This window comes from Herpailurus yagouaroundi, unplaced genomic scaffold (assembly GCF_014898765.1).
Source record: "Herpailurus yagouaroundi ecotype Mexico unplaced genomic scaffold, PumYag 141, whole genome shotgun sequence".
Taxonomy (NCBI): Eukaryota; Metazoa; Chordata; class Mammalia; order Carnivora; family Felidae; genus Herpailurus; species Herpailurus yagouaroundi.
The window spans coordinates 71,635,108-71,654,046 of record NW_024412396.1 but is presented as its reverse complement, the minus strand read 5'-3'; the positions used below and the strand labels follow the sequence as shown (position 1 = coordinate 71,654,046).

General features: G+C 48.3%; 1 protein-coding gene across 4 annotated transcripts in view; it reads right to left on the bottom strand.

Annotated features, from left to right (window-relative positions):
* Window positions 1-18,939, bottom strand: part of EVL (Enah/Vasp-like) — a 153,458-nt gene that overhangs the window by 67,607 nt on the left and 66,912 nt on the right. Inside the window, exon 1 of one of the 4 annotated variants that reach the window (XM_040478215.1) lies at window positions 8,832-8,955. The exons of the other annotated variants lie outside the window; for them this stretch is intronic. Within the exon in view, the coding sequence (XP_040334149.1) occupies window positions 8,832-8,842 (11 nt within the window). The 5' untranslated portion in view covers window positions 8,843-8,955. Of the gene's footprint in view, window positions 1-8,831; window positions 8,956-18,939 lie in introns of those variants that run through there. 4 annotated transcript variants of the gene reach the window in all.

Here is an 18,939-nt window from a genome sequence, read left to right as displayed (position 1 = left end):
CCCAGCCCGGCCTGGCTGCCAGGGCGGCTCGAATGCCAGGCCCGGAGCCCTGCTCTGCCCGCCCTCGGACTCTCCTCAGGCCTGTCGTCTATGCCACCTCCAGGGAGTGTGATCCCTCCCCACTGAGAAGAGGCTGCTTCGTTTTTCCTTATACTGCTTACCACTGTTCTGAAAGTCTGCTGGTTTTCTCTCTCCCCCACGAGGATGGTTCTTTTCTCGGTTTGTTCGTTTTAAAAATATTGCTCATCTCTGTAGTTCCGGGAACTGTGACTAGTGACTGCTCAGTAAATATCTTTGGATAAATGCGTGCTTTTGAGTTTGCCTAGTTTTGACGGCTGTTGTATTTCTAAACCTTCAAGGACTCTTCAGTGGGGGTGCAGGGACCACAACTCATGTGCGATCTGGCCATCCCTGCCTTTTCTGTCTCTCTCCCTGCATTCATTTTTTTTTTTTTTTTTCAACATTTATTTATTTTTGGGACAGAGAGAGACAGAGCATGAACGGGGGAAGGGCAGAGAGAGAGGGAGACACAGAATCGGAAACAGGCTCCAGGCTCTGAGCCATCAGCCCAGAGCCTGACGCGGGGCTCGAACTCACGGACCGCAAGATCGTGACCTGGCTGAAGTCGGACGCCCGACTGCGCCACCCAGGCGCCCCTCCCTGCATTCATTTAAAAACAGAGCAAGAAAACACCTGATTTACTGAGTACTGACTATGTCTCAAGTATACCTGGTACTTGAGAGAAACTCAGCCATCTGTTGAATACAAGATGCGGTCTGTCCTTGAGGGGAGGGCACACATGCACAGTCTACAAGGCTCTGAGTGCTGCGTTCAGGTGTGTGCAAAGGACCACGGGTACAAGAGGAGGGCACGGTTAACCCTGCTCCGGAGGAAGGGGGCGCTTCCGGCAAGCAAACAGGTGTCAGCAAAGGCACGGAGGGGAGAGCTCGGCCTCCCCGGCCATCACCCTGGGCCTTGCACCACTGCTCGACACACGTTCAAGTCCCGGTCGGATGCACCACGGGCACCACCATGTCCCAGTTCAGTGACTGAGAAACAGAGGGACTTGGAACCACAGCTTTGTCAGAGCTGAGAAATACAAGTGCTTTATTTAGATGGAGGAAACGGGCCTGGAGAAGGGAAGTAGGTTTCCCAGGGTCCTGTGGTGTATGTGGATGGGCTGTGTCTACACCACAGATCTTCCTCTCTGCCATTCGGTACAGCTTTTCTGCTTCCCTTACAGCATTTTTACCACGTGGGACTTACCTCTTTTATGCTTGTTTTTTTTCTCCTTCTGAACCATTTGAAAGTAAGCTGGAGACATCACGGTATTTCAACCCTAAGGTTTTTAGCACACATTTCTTGAAGATAAGGACATGCCAATATAGGACTTAAATACCATTACTATACCTAAGAAAAGTAACTTTACTAATAACTCTGGTATAGAGCCCATATTACAGTTACCCAAATTCTTCTGGATCCAGGATCTCCTCCTGCATTTCGTGTGGTTGGGCTACCTGCTTATTACTCTCTTTTAAGCTAAGCTAGAATTGATGTTTTTCATCGACACTGACTTTTTTGTGTGAAGAGTTCCGGCCAACTGGCTTGTCGGCTGTCCACACTCTGGACGGCTTCCTCAGGATGAAGTTCACAGTGAACAACAGCGAGAACCTGACAGAGGTGACAGGGGAGGGGGAGGCGACTGGACCCCATCACAGCAGGAAGCACATGATGGTAGTGCCACCCTTTCAAAAGGCAAGCGGTTGAAGCGGATGAACGCCAGATCTCTCCAGGGGAAAGGTACATTTCCCCCTTGGTAATTAGTTAACCATCCCGAGGGTGACTTTTTCCCCTCGATGGAAACGGGCCTGAAACATGTTGAATGTTAGGTTCTACACTTAAAACGTTTTTTTTCGGAACCGTTTCACACCTGAAATGGGGAGTAGGTTCCTGCACGCCCACCACTCGCTCTATGTGGTGGTGTCACCTCATAAAGCTGTTCAGCTTCAGTGACACCCCTGCACCTTCTCCCCAGATCTCAGTGCCCCTCCTTCCCTGCGGGAGCCACCATCCCAAACTGGGCGCTTACCAACTCTGTGCGTGCTTCCTGTAGTACACGCACATGACCATTTCACAGAAGCAGTTCTTGAGATGTTTGGTTTCAGGACCCTTTTACACCCACAGCAATTATTGAGAATGCCAGAAAGCTTTGGTTTATGTGGGGTAAGTCAATCCATATTTGCCATATTTGAAATTAAAACAGAATTTTTTTTAGGGGCGCCTGGGTGGCTCAGTCGGTCGAGCGTCCGACTTCGGCTCAGGTCATGATCTCACAGTCTGTGGGTTCAAGCCCCGCGTCGGGCTCTGTGCTGACAGCTTGGAGCCTGGAGCCTGCTTCCGATTCTGTGTCTCCCTCTCTCTGCTCCTCCCCCACTCATGCTCTGTCTCTCTCTCTCTCTCAAAAATAAACATTAAAAAAAATTTTTTTTTAAAAAACTGAGAATTTTTTAAAACACAGCAATGCACAGGGGCGCCTGGGTGGCTCAGTCAGTTAAACGTCTGACTCTCGGTTTGGGCTCAGGACATGACCTCACGGTTTATGAGATCGAGCCCCATGTTGGGCTCTGTGCTGACGGCGCGGAGCCTGCTTGGGATTCTCTCTCTCCTTCTCTCTCTGCCCCCCTCCCGCTTGTGCAGACTCTCTCTCTAAATAAATAAATAAACATAAGAACAAATAAAGAAGCAACTCTCTAAACCCACCCCCCCCCAAACAAAAACAGAACCAAAACACAAGAATGCACAGGCACACATTTCATTACCTGTCACAGTTGACAATGTCAACACGTCATGTAGCTTCTGGAAAATTCCACTGTGCATTTGTGAGATAAGAGTGAAAAAGGCAAACACTGCCTTAGTGTTATTAAAAACACAGTGTTGACTCACCCCCTAAAAGGGTTGTTCTCCTGACCACATATGAGAGCGGCTGAACTACAGCAATGAAAAGAGAGGGTGAGGTCTGCATACATTCACACACAGACACTCAAATGCTGACCGTCTGAGCCCCAGTTTCGTAAGAGCCAGAATTAAAGGAAGGCTTTGGGTGAATGAAGCCTAAATTCAGTGTTAGCCCAGACGTCTTTTCTTCCATCCAAATTGGTTGGGAGGGTCAGACTGCTACGTCACCTGCAATGAAGACGTTTGCCTTTTCTCCATTATAATGCCACTGTCCCAGATGCTTGGACAGCTGGTCTCCACTTCTCTGTGGAGTCTCGTGAAATTGGAAAAAACATTCCCACCAACTGTTGACACAGTCTGATATTCTTAGACCGAACCTGTCTCACACCCACTTCCCACACTTTCTTTCAAGGCCACCAACACAGTCCTTCCTCGGGGAGCCACCGGATAGTCCATGTGGACCTCAAGAACATTCATAAATCCCAGTACATGCCTGTGTCCCCACAGTATGGGATTCTGACCGCTTGCGGAAATGGAATGCGTTTCAGCACAACCTGGGGACAGCTGTAGCGATCTGGCTGGACCAAGGACTGGGGCAGGATGCTGATCCCTGAGGGTAAACTAATAGCCTGGGAATGAGACCTGGCTCAGCCCCCAGCTAACACCCCTCGTTACCAGCACGGCAACCGGCTCAGTTCAATACACATCTGAGTAGTGCAGGGACGGGCAGAAACAAGTACCACTGTGTCCTGGGGCAGGCTGGGAGCACAATGATGAACGAACGGGTGACTGGCAGAGGTAGGCATGGGGTGCCACAGGGGGAGAGAGAAGGTCTCCTTGTCTCTTGTCGTACAAACAGTGTGAAATCAGAGACCGCGGAGGATAACAGAGGTTAGACGCTCCGATCCTAACTTTGACTCTGCGATTTGGGGCAAGGTCCTTCGACAGGCTACAGCCAAGCTTAGCTGTTGAGAACATAAGAGATCTGGTTTCAAATCCAACTCTGTCAAGCGATACCTGGAACGAGTGACCTGTTTGCTGACCTTTGTTCTCACGTGCAGGATGGGATTAACAACATAACGCCTCCGAAGATGAGGATTAAATACAATGTACAGAACAGAATCAGCATAAGGTTTGCTATGAACACTCAAAAAAGGGTAGCTTTTATTTTTCTTCCTGGGGTGTTACCAAAGTAAAACCAATGGATCAGACCAGTTCTCAGCCACGTTTTGCCCAGCACACCCGCAGGGCACAACACACTCTCACGGGAACAACCCAGAATCACTGTGATGACGCTCAACTGGAGGCACATTGGATTCTTTGGGACAGAAGAAGACTGAGAAGTTTCAGGAAGCTCCCCAAAGGATCTGGGTACACGTCCCTGGGAACAGTAACTGAACAGCATGATCTCCAAGGGCCCGTCTGACCGTGAGCTTCTGGGGCTCTCTAACTTGCCTGGGAGAAGACGTCAAAGGAAACACCCCCTACTCCTAGAGACGGGCTTCCAAACCCTGCTGCAGAGGCAGAGGTGTGGGCCAGAAGGACTGGGGGGTGGACCCAGGCTTCTCACACCTCTACACGTTCAAGACCTGCAGGACAGCGGAACAGGCGGTAATGACCGTGCCCAGACGGCCGACTAAGAATCGACGGTACAGGGAGCCTCGGCGCCTTCCCTGGCCGAGAGCAAGTGGACCAACTGCCGTTCTGGTCTCTTCTCTACCACGCCACGCCAGGAAGCGGCACCGAGGAGCAGCTCTGGTAGCCCAGGCATCTCCAGGGTCATATGACAAACGCAGTTAACGACGTGCAGCATTTGGATAAATGTGCATTGTCTTTGTGTCTGTGAGCGAAGCACACAAAACCTCCCCTCCTGGAACTTACATTCTAGAGGGGTGGAGACAGACAACCAATAAAATAGTATATAAGTTTGGGGCGCCTGGGTGGCTCAGTCAGTTAAGCATCTCTGGGTTACGGTTCAGGTCATGATCTCATGGTTTCGTGAGTTTGAGCCCCGTGTCGGACTCTGTGCTGACGGTGCGGAGCCTGCTTGGGATATTCTCTCTCTCTCTCTCTCTCTCTCTCTCTCTCCCCCCTTCTCCCTCTCCCTCTCTCCCTTTCTGCCATTCCCCTGATCATGTGGTCTCTGTCTCTCTCAAAATAAATACACTTAAAAAAGTTAAAAAAAAATTTTTTTTTTTATTAACACTTAATTATTTTTTGAGAGTCAGAGAGAGACAGAGCATAAGCGGGGGATGGCCAGAGAGGAGACACAGAATCGGAAGCAGGCTCCAGGCTCCGAGCTGTCAGCACAGAACCTGACATGGGGCTCAAACCCACGAACGGTGAGGTCAGGACCCGAGCCGAAGTCAGTTGCCCAACCGACTGAGCCACCCAGGCGCCCCCAATAAGTTTTTTTAAGTAGTAAATAAGTTTGCAGTGTGTTGGAAGGTGAGAAGCCTTTAGAAAAAATAAAACACCCAAGCGCAATAAAGACAGGAGGGAGACAGGGAAGGGATTAAGATTAGTTGGCTCCACGGAAAGGGGCAGATACATTTTCTTCCGTAGCCTTTCCTGCCGCACGTTGAGATCAGCCGCTTTCCGCTCGCTGCGGTCTTGTTCAACCGACATTTACCGGGAGCCCGCCGACGCAGGCTCCAAAACCCCACGGACCCCAGCCGGCGCTCCAGTTATTGTACCGCGGCTCCCACCCCCACTGTGGCAAAAGAAACCACAGGTCCCCCGAGACAGGTGTGAATCACTTTCCTTCACACCCACATCTGACCCACCAGGATGTCCTGGAGCCCGTGCCTCCGAAGCACATGCCCCCCTACACCGGCTGCCCCGTCCCTAGTCCAAACCACCCCAGATTCGCTGCAGGACCGCAAGAGCCCCGGGAGGGCCCCCTGTCTCCACTCTTGCCACAAGGAGAACCATCCACACAGCGGCCCGAGTGATTTTTCTTAAGCCTCTATCGGACGCCTTTCCTTCTGCTTAAAACCCTCCAAAGGCTTCCTAAGACAATGAAGGAAATCTAAACTCCTCGCCAGGCCTGGCGGCTCTGTGTGAGAAGGCCTGCCTTCTCCTCTGCCCTCACCTCCTTCCCTCTCCAGATCCATGGAGCTTCAGCTTCCCCGTTCTTCGAGCCCTGACCCCACCAAACCGTGCCTGTCAGGGCCTTCACACTTGCCCCCACCTCCCATTTCCATCTTCAGATTTTGGCAAGGCTGCCTCGTGGCTGACCTCGTGACCTCCCGGCTGAGGTGTCTGAGTAAATGTCCCCAGCGGGGCCGCTGGGTAAGGCGATGGCCCGGCCATTCGCCGCCAGCCTCTGGCACATTCCGGTCTCTCTCTCCTCTGTGGTTTCTGGTTTCTGGACTGTGTCCCTGCCCCCAGTGCGGTTTTGGGACAGGACGGCCTGTCTTGTTCCCCTGCTTCCCCGGCACCCAGAGAGAGCAGCCCCCGGGGACGCTGACCGGGACGTTTGCTCCTTTCCTTTTTAAAGTCATGCCCTCTCCTTCTGAGCTCCCCCGAGAGCCCCCTTTCTCCCGGAAGTCGCTCCTGACAGCCCCAACGTCTCAACCCGCACTGCTCTTCCCGTCTACGCTCCCCACTGTGCGTGCGCGCGGCCCTGAGGACTCAAGGGCTCTCCGTTTCTAAGTGCTGTCCCCCCACCCCGCGTGTCCCCGCATCTCTGAGCAGAGACCAGCTCTCGGTCGGTGCGGAAGGGCAGAGGACAAAGCATCTGGAGTCAGGAGCCCTCAGCTCAAGGCTAGGTTTCCCGGCGGGTTGCTCCTTCTCTGCCTTGGTTTCTTCCTCTGTGACGCGGAAACGATAAAAACGAGACTCGCCGCCCTGAGGACCGCTGAGAGAAAGAAGGGCGACACCGCCCGCGAGGGGAGGCTGGACACCGCCACGTGCCCCGGACACTCCGGCTCCCAGCCCACAGCTGAGCGCTCGGACGGCCGGAGCTGGGCCTGGCAGACAAGTTTTCGTGACTCGAAAGCCCCGTGACCCCAGCACAGGCGCGACGGTGACTTAGGAACCTGGATGTGTATGTACCCTGTTCTGTCCGCAGGAGGAAAACCAAAAAGCTGGCAGGCCTTCCAGACGCTGTGCTTGTGGCCACCGACCCTGCCCGCTGGCGCTGTGCGTGCGGAGGGCAGTGCGGGACAGCGGGGCCTCTGGTTTGGCCGGCCACTACGTCAGTCACCAGACAAGTCCTGCCTGGACCCCTGGGCTCTGGGCCCCCACTTCCTGGTGTGTGCACCTCAGAGCTGGACTCCTCAGGTGGCTTCCAGACTTCAAAAGCATCATCGCCAACAACAAGACACTCTTTTTTCCTCAAAGAAATAGGGAGGGATACTTTAAAAAGATGAAAGAGACTTAGTTTGGCTGAAGTGGAGGGCAAGAGGCCTAAAGCACCGCTAACCTGGATGATCGACTGTGGACAGGCTCCTAAGGGCCTTTCAAGATGGAAAATTCCAAGACTCTGACAATTTTAAAAGCCCTTTAAAAACCCGTGTTGTTTCCTCCTGTTCACTTCCGACATACCTTCCTGCAAGCGGTGGTTGACAGGCCGGAGTGAACGGCCTGAGCTATTCACACTGTACCTCACAGCTGAAAATGACTTTGGTCCCTACCCACTGTGGACGTTCACATGCCTTTGAGGTGCAAGTATTCTGTTCTCCACAGCCCCACCCACAAGTCCTTTAAAGTTATAGGAAAATCACTAAAATGACAGAAAACCAGCCGCAAAGGAGCAGGAATAAAGCCAACCATAAAGAGGATGGCGTGTTTTCCTGGCCCTGGTGACTCTGGGCCTGAAGGAAAGGATTCCGGTGGCCTGGCCAAGGCTGCGATGCCCCCTCACCAAATCCCCTCTTCTGCTGAGCGGGAGTGTCGGCCAAGATCTCCTTACTGTAGGGCCGGTTTTATTAGCTCACTGTAAAATGCTGCCACAGTGCCTGTGCTGTGCCCTGGAAAAACCGCTAGGTGCGGCCATCCCTCCTCTCCCCGCCACACGCGACCCCGCCCGGGCGGCACGACTTTGCAGAGGCTGGGCCTCCTCACCCACAAAACAGGAGTGATGCTACCGCCTGATCAGCCCCATGCCACCAAAACGGCATTATGGAAACTGAGAAGTACTTTGTGAGGTGAGGGATTATCATTTTATGCTAAGACACAAACTTATAATGAGTTTAAGCAAGTCAACACCAAACCCTCAGCGGATAAAACTCCTATCGCCTCCAATCTTCCATGGGGTCCCAGGCTGGGGAGTGCCTCCCCATCTTTAGAGAGAGCAGTCACGATCCGACGGGAACAGTGTGGCCTGGCTGCCGCCCACCCAAGAGCTGAGCAGCAGGTCTGAGTGGCCGACGGCCTAAGTCAGTTGCCACTCTCTCAAGCAGGTCAGGATTGTGCTCGTCAGTTGACGAAGTTTCTCTTACAAAAGGAACCTCGGCGCTTCCCTATTTGCCCCAGTATTTAGAGAAAACAATCTGAATGTTTTCAGGCCATTCTGGAGAGAGGAGCCAAGGGCGTCAGAGCCAAACCAGGACCCCGTTAGATCGTCAAACCCCTTCTATTACCCGAGACGGGTGTTTGACCTCTGAGGAGTGCTTTCAACACAGAAGCCATTAAAGATCACAGACAGTAAGAGACACGGGCCCATGTAATGACAGGCCAGCAGATGAAGAGTGGATGGGCTCGGTCACGAACTTGCTGGGTGACCCTGGGTAAGTCCCTTGTCCTCGGTCTCCCCATTATTATAACAAGGCGATCCGAGATGATTTCTGTGGTCCCTTCAGCTCTACACCGTTATGATTCTAGGTCTCCTCCAGACACTCTTCTGTCCCCTTTTTGGTCCCCATACTCACCCCGTGGCCATGGCTGAAAGGCTTTAGCACAGGGAACCCTGAGGAGGTGAGTCCTGTACTCCACAGGCTCTGCCGATCAGAGGACCACAGACCCTCGGAGGGCAGCAAACTTGATTTTTAGACTCAACTTCAAACCAAACAGGAAAAGGAAGCTGAACCAGAGACAAAGGGGAAATAAACCCCAGTTACAAACTGAAACCTAGGTAGAAAATAGAGAAACAAGAGCCTCACAGTGCAGAGCCCCAGCAGCGTGGGCGGCCGGGAGCCACCGCCGCCTGAAACTCGCAGGCCTCGCAGGCCGGGGCCTCAAGCCCCGAAGCACTTCCTGCGAGGGCCCAGCGGCAGGCTGGGCGCAGGGCCTGCGGTGGTACTGGCTGCCCCCCAGCTCAGGGCCTCCCCGCTCGGCCTCAGCCACGTGAAAGGTCTGGGCCCGGGTTCTCCCACCTGCCCTAGAAATGGGAGGTCAGGGCGGGTGGCTCCCTAAAGGCTTTTATGAAAAGGCCCCGAGAAAACTCAGAAGTATCCTCACCGATCCTCCGGAGGACACAAGGCTACATGATGATGTTTTAACAGCTGCTAAAGGTTTAATATTGACCTTAGTACCCGTTTTGCACCTCTGCTGGGGAGACACTTCTGACGGGGAGATCTCAGTTGGCAGCTGAGGGCCTGCGAGGAAAAGAAATGTGTGGGGAACACAGGAAACCTAGCCCTGTTACTTGTTCGTCAAGAGGCCCTGGGGCTTCAGTTTCCTTAACTGTGTAATGGGCTAACGACCCTTACTTTGCCTGCCTCCACCGGGCTCTCGTGGAAATAAGGTCCATTCCCAACCCTTGCTTCCAAATTAACTGGGGCCGCAGAGAGGCCTTGTCCCAGAACCAAAACACAATCACTGAAAAGCTAACGACCAAAGGTATTAAGATGTTATGATTGATACAGCGGGAAACAGCTGCACAGAGTAGTGTAGGAAGAGCAGTTCTAGTCAGACAGCTAAGCTTAGAAAGTACTTTGAAGGTTGAAAATGTATTTAAAAAAAAATTAAAAAAAAAAATTTTTTTTAACGTTTCGATTTATTTTTGAGTGAGACAGAGACAGAATGCGAGTGGGTTGGGGCAGAGAGAGGGGGAGAATCCGAAGCAGGCTCCAGGCTCCCAGCTGTCAGCACAGAGCCTGATGCCGGGCTCGAACTCACGAACCGTGAGATCATGACCTAAGCCGAAGTTGGACGCTTAACTGCCTGAGTCACCCAGGCGCCCTGAAAATGTATTTTGAAAGGCTTTCAAAGATACACATTCCCTTTTGAGCACTGCTTGAGGTGCAAACCACAAATTTAGACATATTTTGCTTTTCGTTTTCCTTTAGTTCAAAATATTTTCTATTTTTCCATATGATTTCTTTTATCTATAGCTTATTTAGAAGTATTTTAATTTCTAAATATTTGGTGTTTTTAAAGTATCTGTTATTGTTACTTATTTCTAATTCTATTGTGGTCAAAGAACGTAATTAGTGTAACTTTTTGTTTTTCCTGGTATGATTTTAATCTTTTTTTTTTTTTTAAAGAGGAAGGGGCAGAGAGAGAGAGAGGGGGGAGAGAGAGAGAGAGAGAGAGAGAGAGAGAGAGAGAGAGAGAGACCCCGAAGCAGGCTCCAGGCTCTCAGCTGTCAGCACAGAGCCCGATGTGGGGCTCAAACTCACGAACTGTGAGATCATGACCTGAGCTGAAGTCAGCCACTTAACCAACTGCACCACCCAGCACCCCTGATTCCAATCTTTTAAAATTTACAGAGACCTGTTTCATGGCCCAGCGTGAAGTTTACCTTGGTGAATGTACTATGTGCACAAGGACATGTATCCTAAAATTGGGTATAGTGTTCTAAAAATGGAAATTAGGTCAAGTGTTGTTCAGATCAAAGTCCTTACTGGTTTGCTGATTTGTTTTTGTCTAATTGTTCCATCAACTGATGAGAAAAAGGTTTAACATCTCCAACTGGTGATTTGTCTATTATCCTCTTTAATTCTGCGATTTTACTACATGTATTTTGGAGCTCTTATTGGGGTACCTATACTTTCATGACTAAAATATCTTCCTGATGAACTGACCCTCCGATCAGTAGGAAATGTCCCTCTTTATCACTGGCAACCGTTTGTCGTTAAGTTTACTTTATCTGGTATTAACGTAGTTGTGCAGGTTCTTATGCTATTTGCTTGGTGTATCCTTCTCCATCCCGTATGGTTTTCTGTTGCTGCTGTAGAAAATTACTGCACACTGACAGTTTATAATACAAATCTGTTATCTCAGTTCTGTAAGATAATAGGTCAGAAGTCCGACATCGATCTCACGGGTCTCACTGAGCTAAAACCAAGGTGTTGGAAGTGCTATATTTCCCTCTGGAGGCTCTAAAGGAGAATTTCCTGGCCTTTCTCAGCTTCGAGAGGCCACCTATGCTCCTTCCTCATGGCCCCCTCCTCCTCCTACAAAGCCAGGAATGCAGAACCACTACAATTCACGCTTCCAATCTAACATCTATCTCTGACCAGAGCCAGGAAAGGGTCTGCACTGTGGTCGCTTCTTTTGGCCATATCTGAGGGGTCTTTTGGCGGGGGTGGGGTGAGGGGTGGGGGGGGCTTTTATTATTTTCATCCTTATTGAGGTATAACTGACAAAAACTGTATATACATATAAACATATCATTTATCTACATTTGAGGTGTATGGCTTGATGTCTTGATATATGTATGTATACACTGGGAAATAATCGCCATGGTCAAGCTAACGAACATGTTCATCACCTCACACAGTTACCATCTTCTTTTTTAGGTTCTCCACTTTTAACAACTCATGGGATTAGACCACCCCCACTGGATAATCAGGATAGTTGCCTCATCTCCAGATGCATAACTCCGATCCCTTTTGCCAGCTAAGGTAACATGTTCACAGCCTGGGGACTAAGGTGGGATGGCAGCATTACTCTGCCCACTACACATCCGTTTACTTTCAGCCTCTTTTACTTTTGTATTTAAAGAGTGTCTCTTAGGGGCGCCTGGGTGGCGCAGTCGGTTAAGCGTCTGACTTCAGCCAGGTTGCGACCTCGTGGTCTGTGAGTTCGAGCCCCGCGTCGGGCTCTGGGCTGATGGCTCAGAGCCTGGAGCCTGTTTCCGATTCCGGGTCTCCCTCTCTCTCTGCCCCTCCCCCGTTCATGCTCTGTCTCTCTCTGTCCCAAAAATAAATAAAAGTTGAAAAAAAAAATTAAAAAAAAAAAAATAATAAAGAGTGTCTCTTATAGACAGTATACAATTGAGCCTTGCATTTCCACCTGGTCTGACAATCTCTATCTTTTAACTGGAGTATTTAGTCTATTTACATGTAATTTATTGACATGTTTGGACACAGGTCTACCATTTTGCTGTTTTCTGTTGGTTTCATCTGTTTTGGTTTCCCTGTTTCTCTTTTCCCACATTCTTTGGGATAAATTACTTTTTAGAATTCCATTTTAATTTCTCTATGGACTTTTTAGCTATACCTCTTTACATTATTATTATTATATTAATGTGTATTTTGAGAGAGAGTACGTGGGCAGGCAGGAGAAGGGCAGAGAGAGAGAGGGAGTGAGAGAATCCCAAGCAGGCTCCGCAGTAACAGTGCAGAGCCCGGTACAGGGCGCACTCTCACAACTGTGAGATCATGACTTGAGCCAAAATCAACAATTGGACGCCTAACTGACGGAGTCACCGAGGGGCCCCTTCATATTATTATCTACAGGTCTTTCTAGGGATTGCAATATACATTCTTAACTTTGTACAGTATACTCAGAGCTACTGTTGTGCTACTTCCTGTAAAGTGTTAAGTACACAGCAATCACATAAATGCACTCCCATTCTTCACGGGACAGTCATCACATGTATTACAGTCACAATACGATGTTATACATTAATATATTTTTGCTTTACACAGTCATGTACACATCCACATAAAAATATATATGTTCCACAAGAAAAAGTCTCCTATTTACTTATATACTTATCCTTTCAAGTACTCCTCATCCCTTCCTAGACATCTGAGTTTCCATCATTTTTCTCCAGCTGAGGAATATAACAGCAGGTATACCACTACAACAAATCCTTTAGCTTTCTTTTATTTGAAAAACACCTTTATTTTGCCAACACACCTGAAGGTACTTTTTTCTGAATAGAGAATTTTGAGATTTTTTTTTTCTTTTAGCAGTTAAAAAAAAACACATTGTTCCACGGTCTCTGACATCCATGGTTTCTGATGAGAAGCCAGCCATCATTTATATCATCATCCTCTGTATATAATGTACCATATTTTCCCTGGTCGCTTTGAATAGTTTCCTTTTCTTGGTTTCCAGCAGCATGACTATGGTGGGCTTAAGTGTGGTTTTCTCTGTATTTATCCTGCTAGGCGTTTGCTGAGATTCTTGGATATGTGAGTTAAGGTTCTTCAGCAAGTTTGGGAAGGTTTTGGCAGTTATTTCCTCAAGCATTATCCTTCTGCCCCATTCCCTTCCTCTTCTTCCTCAAGGATTCCAACCACACACATTTAGCCCTCTTGGTATCATCCCCCAAAGTCACCAAGGCTCTGTTAATTTTTCCCAGTGTGATTTCCCTGGTTTTTAGATGATTTCTATTGATCAGTATCCAAGTCCACTAACCCTTTTTAATACAATCTCTGAGCCACTTTTGCGGATCTCATCCAGTGAATTTTAAAATTTCACCTCTAGTACTAGAATTTCCAGGGGTGCCTGGGTGGCGCAGTCGGTTAGGCGTCCGACTTCAGCCAGGTCACGATCTCGCGGTCCGTGAGTTCGAGCCCCGCGTCAGGCTCTGGACTGATGGCTCGGAGCCTGGAGCCTGCTTCCGATTCTGTGTCTCCCTCTCTCTCTGCCCCTCCCCCGTTCATGCTCTGTCTCTCTCTGTCCCAAAAATAAATAAAAACGTGGAAAAAAATTTTTAGAATTTCCATTTGGTAAATTTCTTTTTACAATTTCCATTTCTCTGTATGTCTGCTCACTGTATCCATCTTCTAAGTCTTTGAGCATATTTGTAACAGCAACTTGGAAGCACCTGCCTGCAAATTCAAACTTAAGCATCACTTAAGGGTCTACTGATTGCTTTTCCCCCTCACATCTTCTGGCTCTTTATATGTTCACAAATTTACGACTGCATGTTAGATGTCGTTATGACATGCTGCAGAGTCTGGGTTATACTGTCTTCCTTTAAGGGTACTCAATTTGTCCTAGCAGGCAGGTAAATTACTGGAAGATTCTTTCAGTGCGATCAAGTGTGTATTAATTCTTTCTTAAGTTCTTTTTCCATTTTGAACTTAGCCCTAGGGGGTAGCCCTTACTCAAGGGCACCACCCTCACTCCTAAGGTATGGCTGTTCTGGGGTCTCAAGTGAATGCCTGAGGTGCTCAGTGAGGTCTCTTCATTAAGGCTGACTAGAATCTCCAACACATCCCAGCACTGCATGAACTTGGGCATCATCATTCAGTTCTCAGCCTTTCTGCAGGCCTCCTAGACCGTCTCATTCTACACGTGCATAGCCGGACAGCCCTTAGCCAGCTACCCAAAGTGAACCCCTACACAAAACTCTGCTGTCCCTGCTCCTACCACGAGGCTTCCTCTTCTCTGTTTCTCTGCCCTGCAACATCCAGCTATTTCAGAAGCCTGGAATTCCAATATGTATCTGCCTTCTGAGCTCATTAAGATCACCTTTCGGCTGGAGCCCCACCACTTTGTGCCAAAACCAAAAAGGAGTCCCAGGCAGAAAGCCAGAGCCACTGTGGGGCTTATCAATGTTTCTGCACTCAAGAATTGGAGTCCTGTGCTACCTGTCAATGCCTGACAACAGCAAGAATTTAGTATTGTATGTGAATTTTTAAGTATCCTTATATTCAGGTGCTTCGTACACTTTGTTCAGTTTCACGGGTCTTTTGTCGAGAGAGCAAGTCCGTGATCATCATGCTGTCGTGGCTTGCAGCAGAGGTCCATGATGCTTATGAAACTACCAAAGGGTGCTCTTTTTCATTTTCTGAGCACTTCCTGAAGATGTTAGCCTGAGTGTAAACATCTTCACCGTGAGAATGTGCCTTTCACCTCCATCCTTCCTCTCCTCTGTCCTCCAGTCATATGACAACTGTCTTTTCTCAGTTTCAATAAGTAGATAAGCGGGAAGAGTGCACCTTCTGAGGGCATTCTTTTAACTCTGCCGTCTAACTTTAATAAGGCACTTGTGCAAAATTATGAGGAATAAGAAATGTGGAAAGATTTCTGGCCAGGGTGTTTTGAGATATGGATTCGTGCCCATGCTTTCTCACTGATACACCATACATCCTTGGGCATTTACTTCTCTACTCTCAATCCTGGCCTCCTCATCTGTTCAATCAAAGGACTGGCCACGTTAATAACTGTGAACTGCAGGTACAACACCAATTCCTAAATCAATCGTGTCAAGGCAATAGAAAATGCTAGAAAAATAGGATAGGAGCTGTTAACAGCTGAAGAGCAATTCAGTGAGAGCGTTAAGAGATGTCCTGTTTGAGGGGCGCCTGGGTGGCTCAGTTGGTTAAGCATCCGACTCTTGATTTTGGCTCAGGTCATGATCTCGTGGTTCGTGAGTTCTAGCCCCACACTGAGCTCTGCAGTGATGGCGGGGAACCTACTTGGGTTTCTCTGTCTCCTCTCTCCCTGCCCCTCCCCCACTCGTTCTCGTTCTCTCTCTCTCTCAAAAATAAACTTGAAAAAAAAAAAGAGAAATGTCTTGTTTAAGGCAGCACCTTAGAATGTATTACTATGAATTGAACTCAGCACTTAGTACACTGTTTAGGATGTAGTAGGTACAGGGTAAATGTTAACTACATGATGAATATATGAATGAGTGAGTGAATGCAAAGAAAGGTCACCAAATCTCACACAGGATACTAAATGCTAAGGCATTTGGCTGTGCATCTTGAACACAGTAAATGCTCAGTAACTGACAACTGTATTGACTTGATTTGAAAGAGTGTTTTCCATGTGTCTAGATCCCAATAGACAGCAGAGTGACTGATAACAAATCAGGGAGCTACACTAAAGGGCACTGTACTTAGGAGACTGAATTCAAAGACTTGTGCGGCTTGGGAAAGTTATCTAACTTTTGTGGCTCTTAGTTTCCTTTTCTGTAAATGGACTGCTTTCTCTTCTACTCTCTCTTGGTGGGATGTTTGAGCATAAAAGGGTCTTTGACTAAGAAACATAGAAAAAAATCTGCTTTATTATACTGGTTTTTCATGAAATTTGTGCTTTAAAAAAAAGAGTGTTCTGATAGGAAGGTCCTCACTTCCTAGGAACGGAGAAGAAGGGGGTGGAGAAATGGCTACAGAGAAGTAGTTACCACCACTGACACAGGAAAACCTGTTGGCAAAGTTGCATGACCAAATGCAATCAAACCTGGGTTTGCCCTTCAAGACCCACCTCTTCGGTCAAGTGTTTACTGAGTCCCCACGATAGACAAAATTATTCCTGCTGTTATGTTTCTTCTGCATTTTACAATATTATCAGTTTAACGGTCACAGATGTTGTTCTTTAGGGAGGGGCTACCTGTTTTATTCTTTTATACCCAGCTGTGCTCGGCACAATTCTTGGTATCCATACTGGGTGTTCAGAATGTTTGTTAAACTGTTCTGCTGAAGACCAGTACTCAGGAAGTACGTGCATTACTGGTGTACAGAGAGGATACTGATATGGTCTGGCTTTTCAAACGTCAGCATTTGCAAAGGGAATGTTTGCGCCGAGAACGCAATACCAGGGTGCTTTGCCCCTACAAACTTCTATCCCAACCGAGCTCCTGGCCAAACTCATCTGCAGCATAAATAGACATCACCAGCCAAGCCAAACGAACGCTCCAAGGAAACAATGATGAACTCACAGGGGAAAATTCAAACATCTCTATTATATGCTTGCACTTATTACAGACCTGGAAGAGAAACAACAAATGAAGCAACCTGTGCTATATAATAAATATATATTTGATCTGTGTCCCCGTTTCTGGCCTGCAGCTCCCCAAACCCCTGGAATCTCCAAAGCCTACGAGCAGTGGGAGCATCTTTTGTTATATTTGGTCTTTGTCCTCACTTCCTGAACTAGATTCACTGTGATCTAAGTGAAATGGGCACCTTCTGTTATTCATAACAACCCACACATCTGGTGTTGGAAGCGAAGTTGTGATGTGGTGATGTGAGAGTAAAAGAAACACAGAAATGAGTTTCTTCTTTGGAAGACCTATACCACGGGAAAGAGAATTTTAAAATTTAGTTAAGTATAGGGGCGCCCGGGGGGCTCAGTCGGTTGAGCGTCCGACTTCGGCTCAGGTCATGATCTTGTGGCTCGTGAGTTCGAGCCCCGTGTTGGGCTCTGTGCTGACAGCTCGGAGCCTGGAGCCTGCTTCGGATTCTGTGTCTCCCCTGTCTCTGCCCCTTCCCCACTTATGCTCTGTGTCTCTCTGCCTTAAAAATAAATAAAACATTGAAAAAAATTTAGTAAGTATAATAAATGCCAGTGGAGAGATAAGGAGAGATACTTAAAACATGAGGTGGGAATAGGCAACGAGGAAGAAGAACCAAGTGATTTTTTTTTTTTTTTGGTTATAAAAATATAATTGTTGGGGAACCTGGGTGGCTCAGTTGGTTGAATGTCCGACTCTTTATCTCGGCTCAGGTCATGATCCCAGGGGATGCTTCCTAAAAAGGAAGTAGTGACACAGGCTATGACATGAATGAACCTCGAACACATGATGCTAAGTGAAAGCAGCCAGCCGCGAAAACACAACGTCGTATGACTCCATTTCTAGGAGATGCGCAGACGAGGCGAATTCGCACAGGACACGGATTCGTGTTGTCGCGGGTGGCGGCAATAATCTGTGCCTGGGTCTTAGTTTATGAAGGTGCCCGAGTGACGACGATGATGCGGAAAGAAAAGTCTGATGCCGCTCACAGCTCCCCTTAAACAAGAGGCACGGTGTTAGGCACCAGTGTTGCTGGGGGGCAGGGAAGAGCAAGGGGGAAGCAGAGGCCACAGCTTTTCTCGGGGTTTCTGTGGGAAAGGCAGAGCAGGGGGAGCAGAGTTAAGTGCTAGTTTCAAGAATTCCAGCAGGCTTGAGAGGACAGGGGCTGTTCCCAGTTGTCTGGGGTTGTTTGGGGCAGGAGAAATCCCGGCATCGGGGACTGGGAGCCTGATAAAGGAAGTGTTGGGGGTATGGACTGGGACGGGCTGGTCTGTCGATGAGAAGTGGCCCCACCATCAATTTACTGTCTACAGGAATCCGCTAGCTCTGTGAGGGCTCTCTCCCCGGCCAGCAAACCCCACACCCCAAGATGTCAAAACCTCAAAAATATATTTAATGGCGGTGGGGGGAAGGCATGGGAAGAGACTGCTGAATGAGTATGGAGCTTCCTTCAGGGGGGGATGAAGACGTTTGGAAACTGGAGCGGGGCAGTGGCTCCACAGCGCCGTGAACGTACACGATACTGTGGAGTCGCAGATTGAAACGGCTTTAAAAATAGTTCAAAAAATCGGGGGAAGCAAAAATCTAGTGAAGTTTTCTACTGCCTGAGGTTTAATTGTGTTTGATAAGAATGATAATCAAAACCATTTTTAAAGCAAGTGTATCTATAATTTAGGGCAAAAGTTCCAGATACACCACCGTTCGTAGGCGTGGGTATGAGTCTATGTGGAGCAGAGGAAGGGAAGAGAGTGTGGATGACTGGGCAGGCCTGAACCTCGAGAAGCCTTAAAACGATGACAACAAAAAAGAAGCACAAGCACAGGGTCACAATAGGTTAGGAGGTGCAGCCAGGAGAATGGAACAGAGCGTATGGCTTTGAATTCAACTGAAGACAATTTAATATATATATCCAGAAGGTGAGGCAGGAGGAAAGAAAAGGAGAAAAAGCATTTTAAAAATATAGAAAATACAGAATAAGACAGAAGTAAGTGCTATTACGCTCATCTCCTAATTTTTTCTGCTTGTGTACCCTCTAGGAATATGTAGGAAAATTATGTATCCTATTGCATATTTTTTTTAGGTGGCATCTATAATTCTTCCTGGTAAGTTTA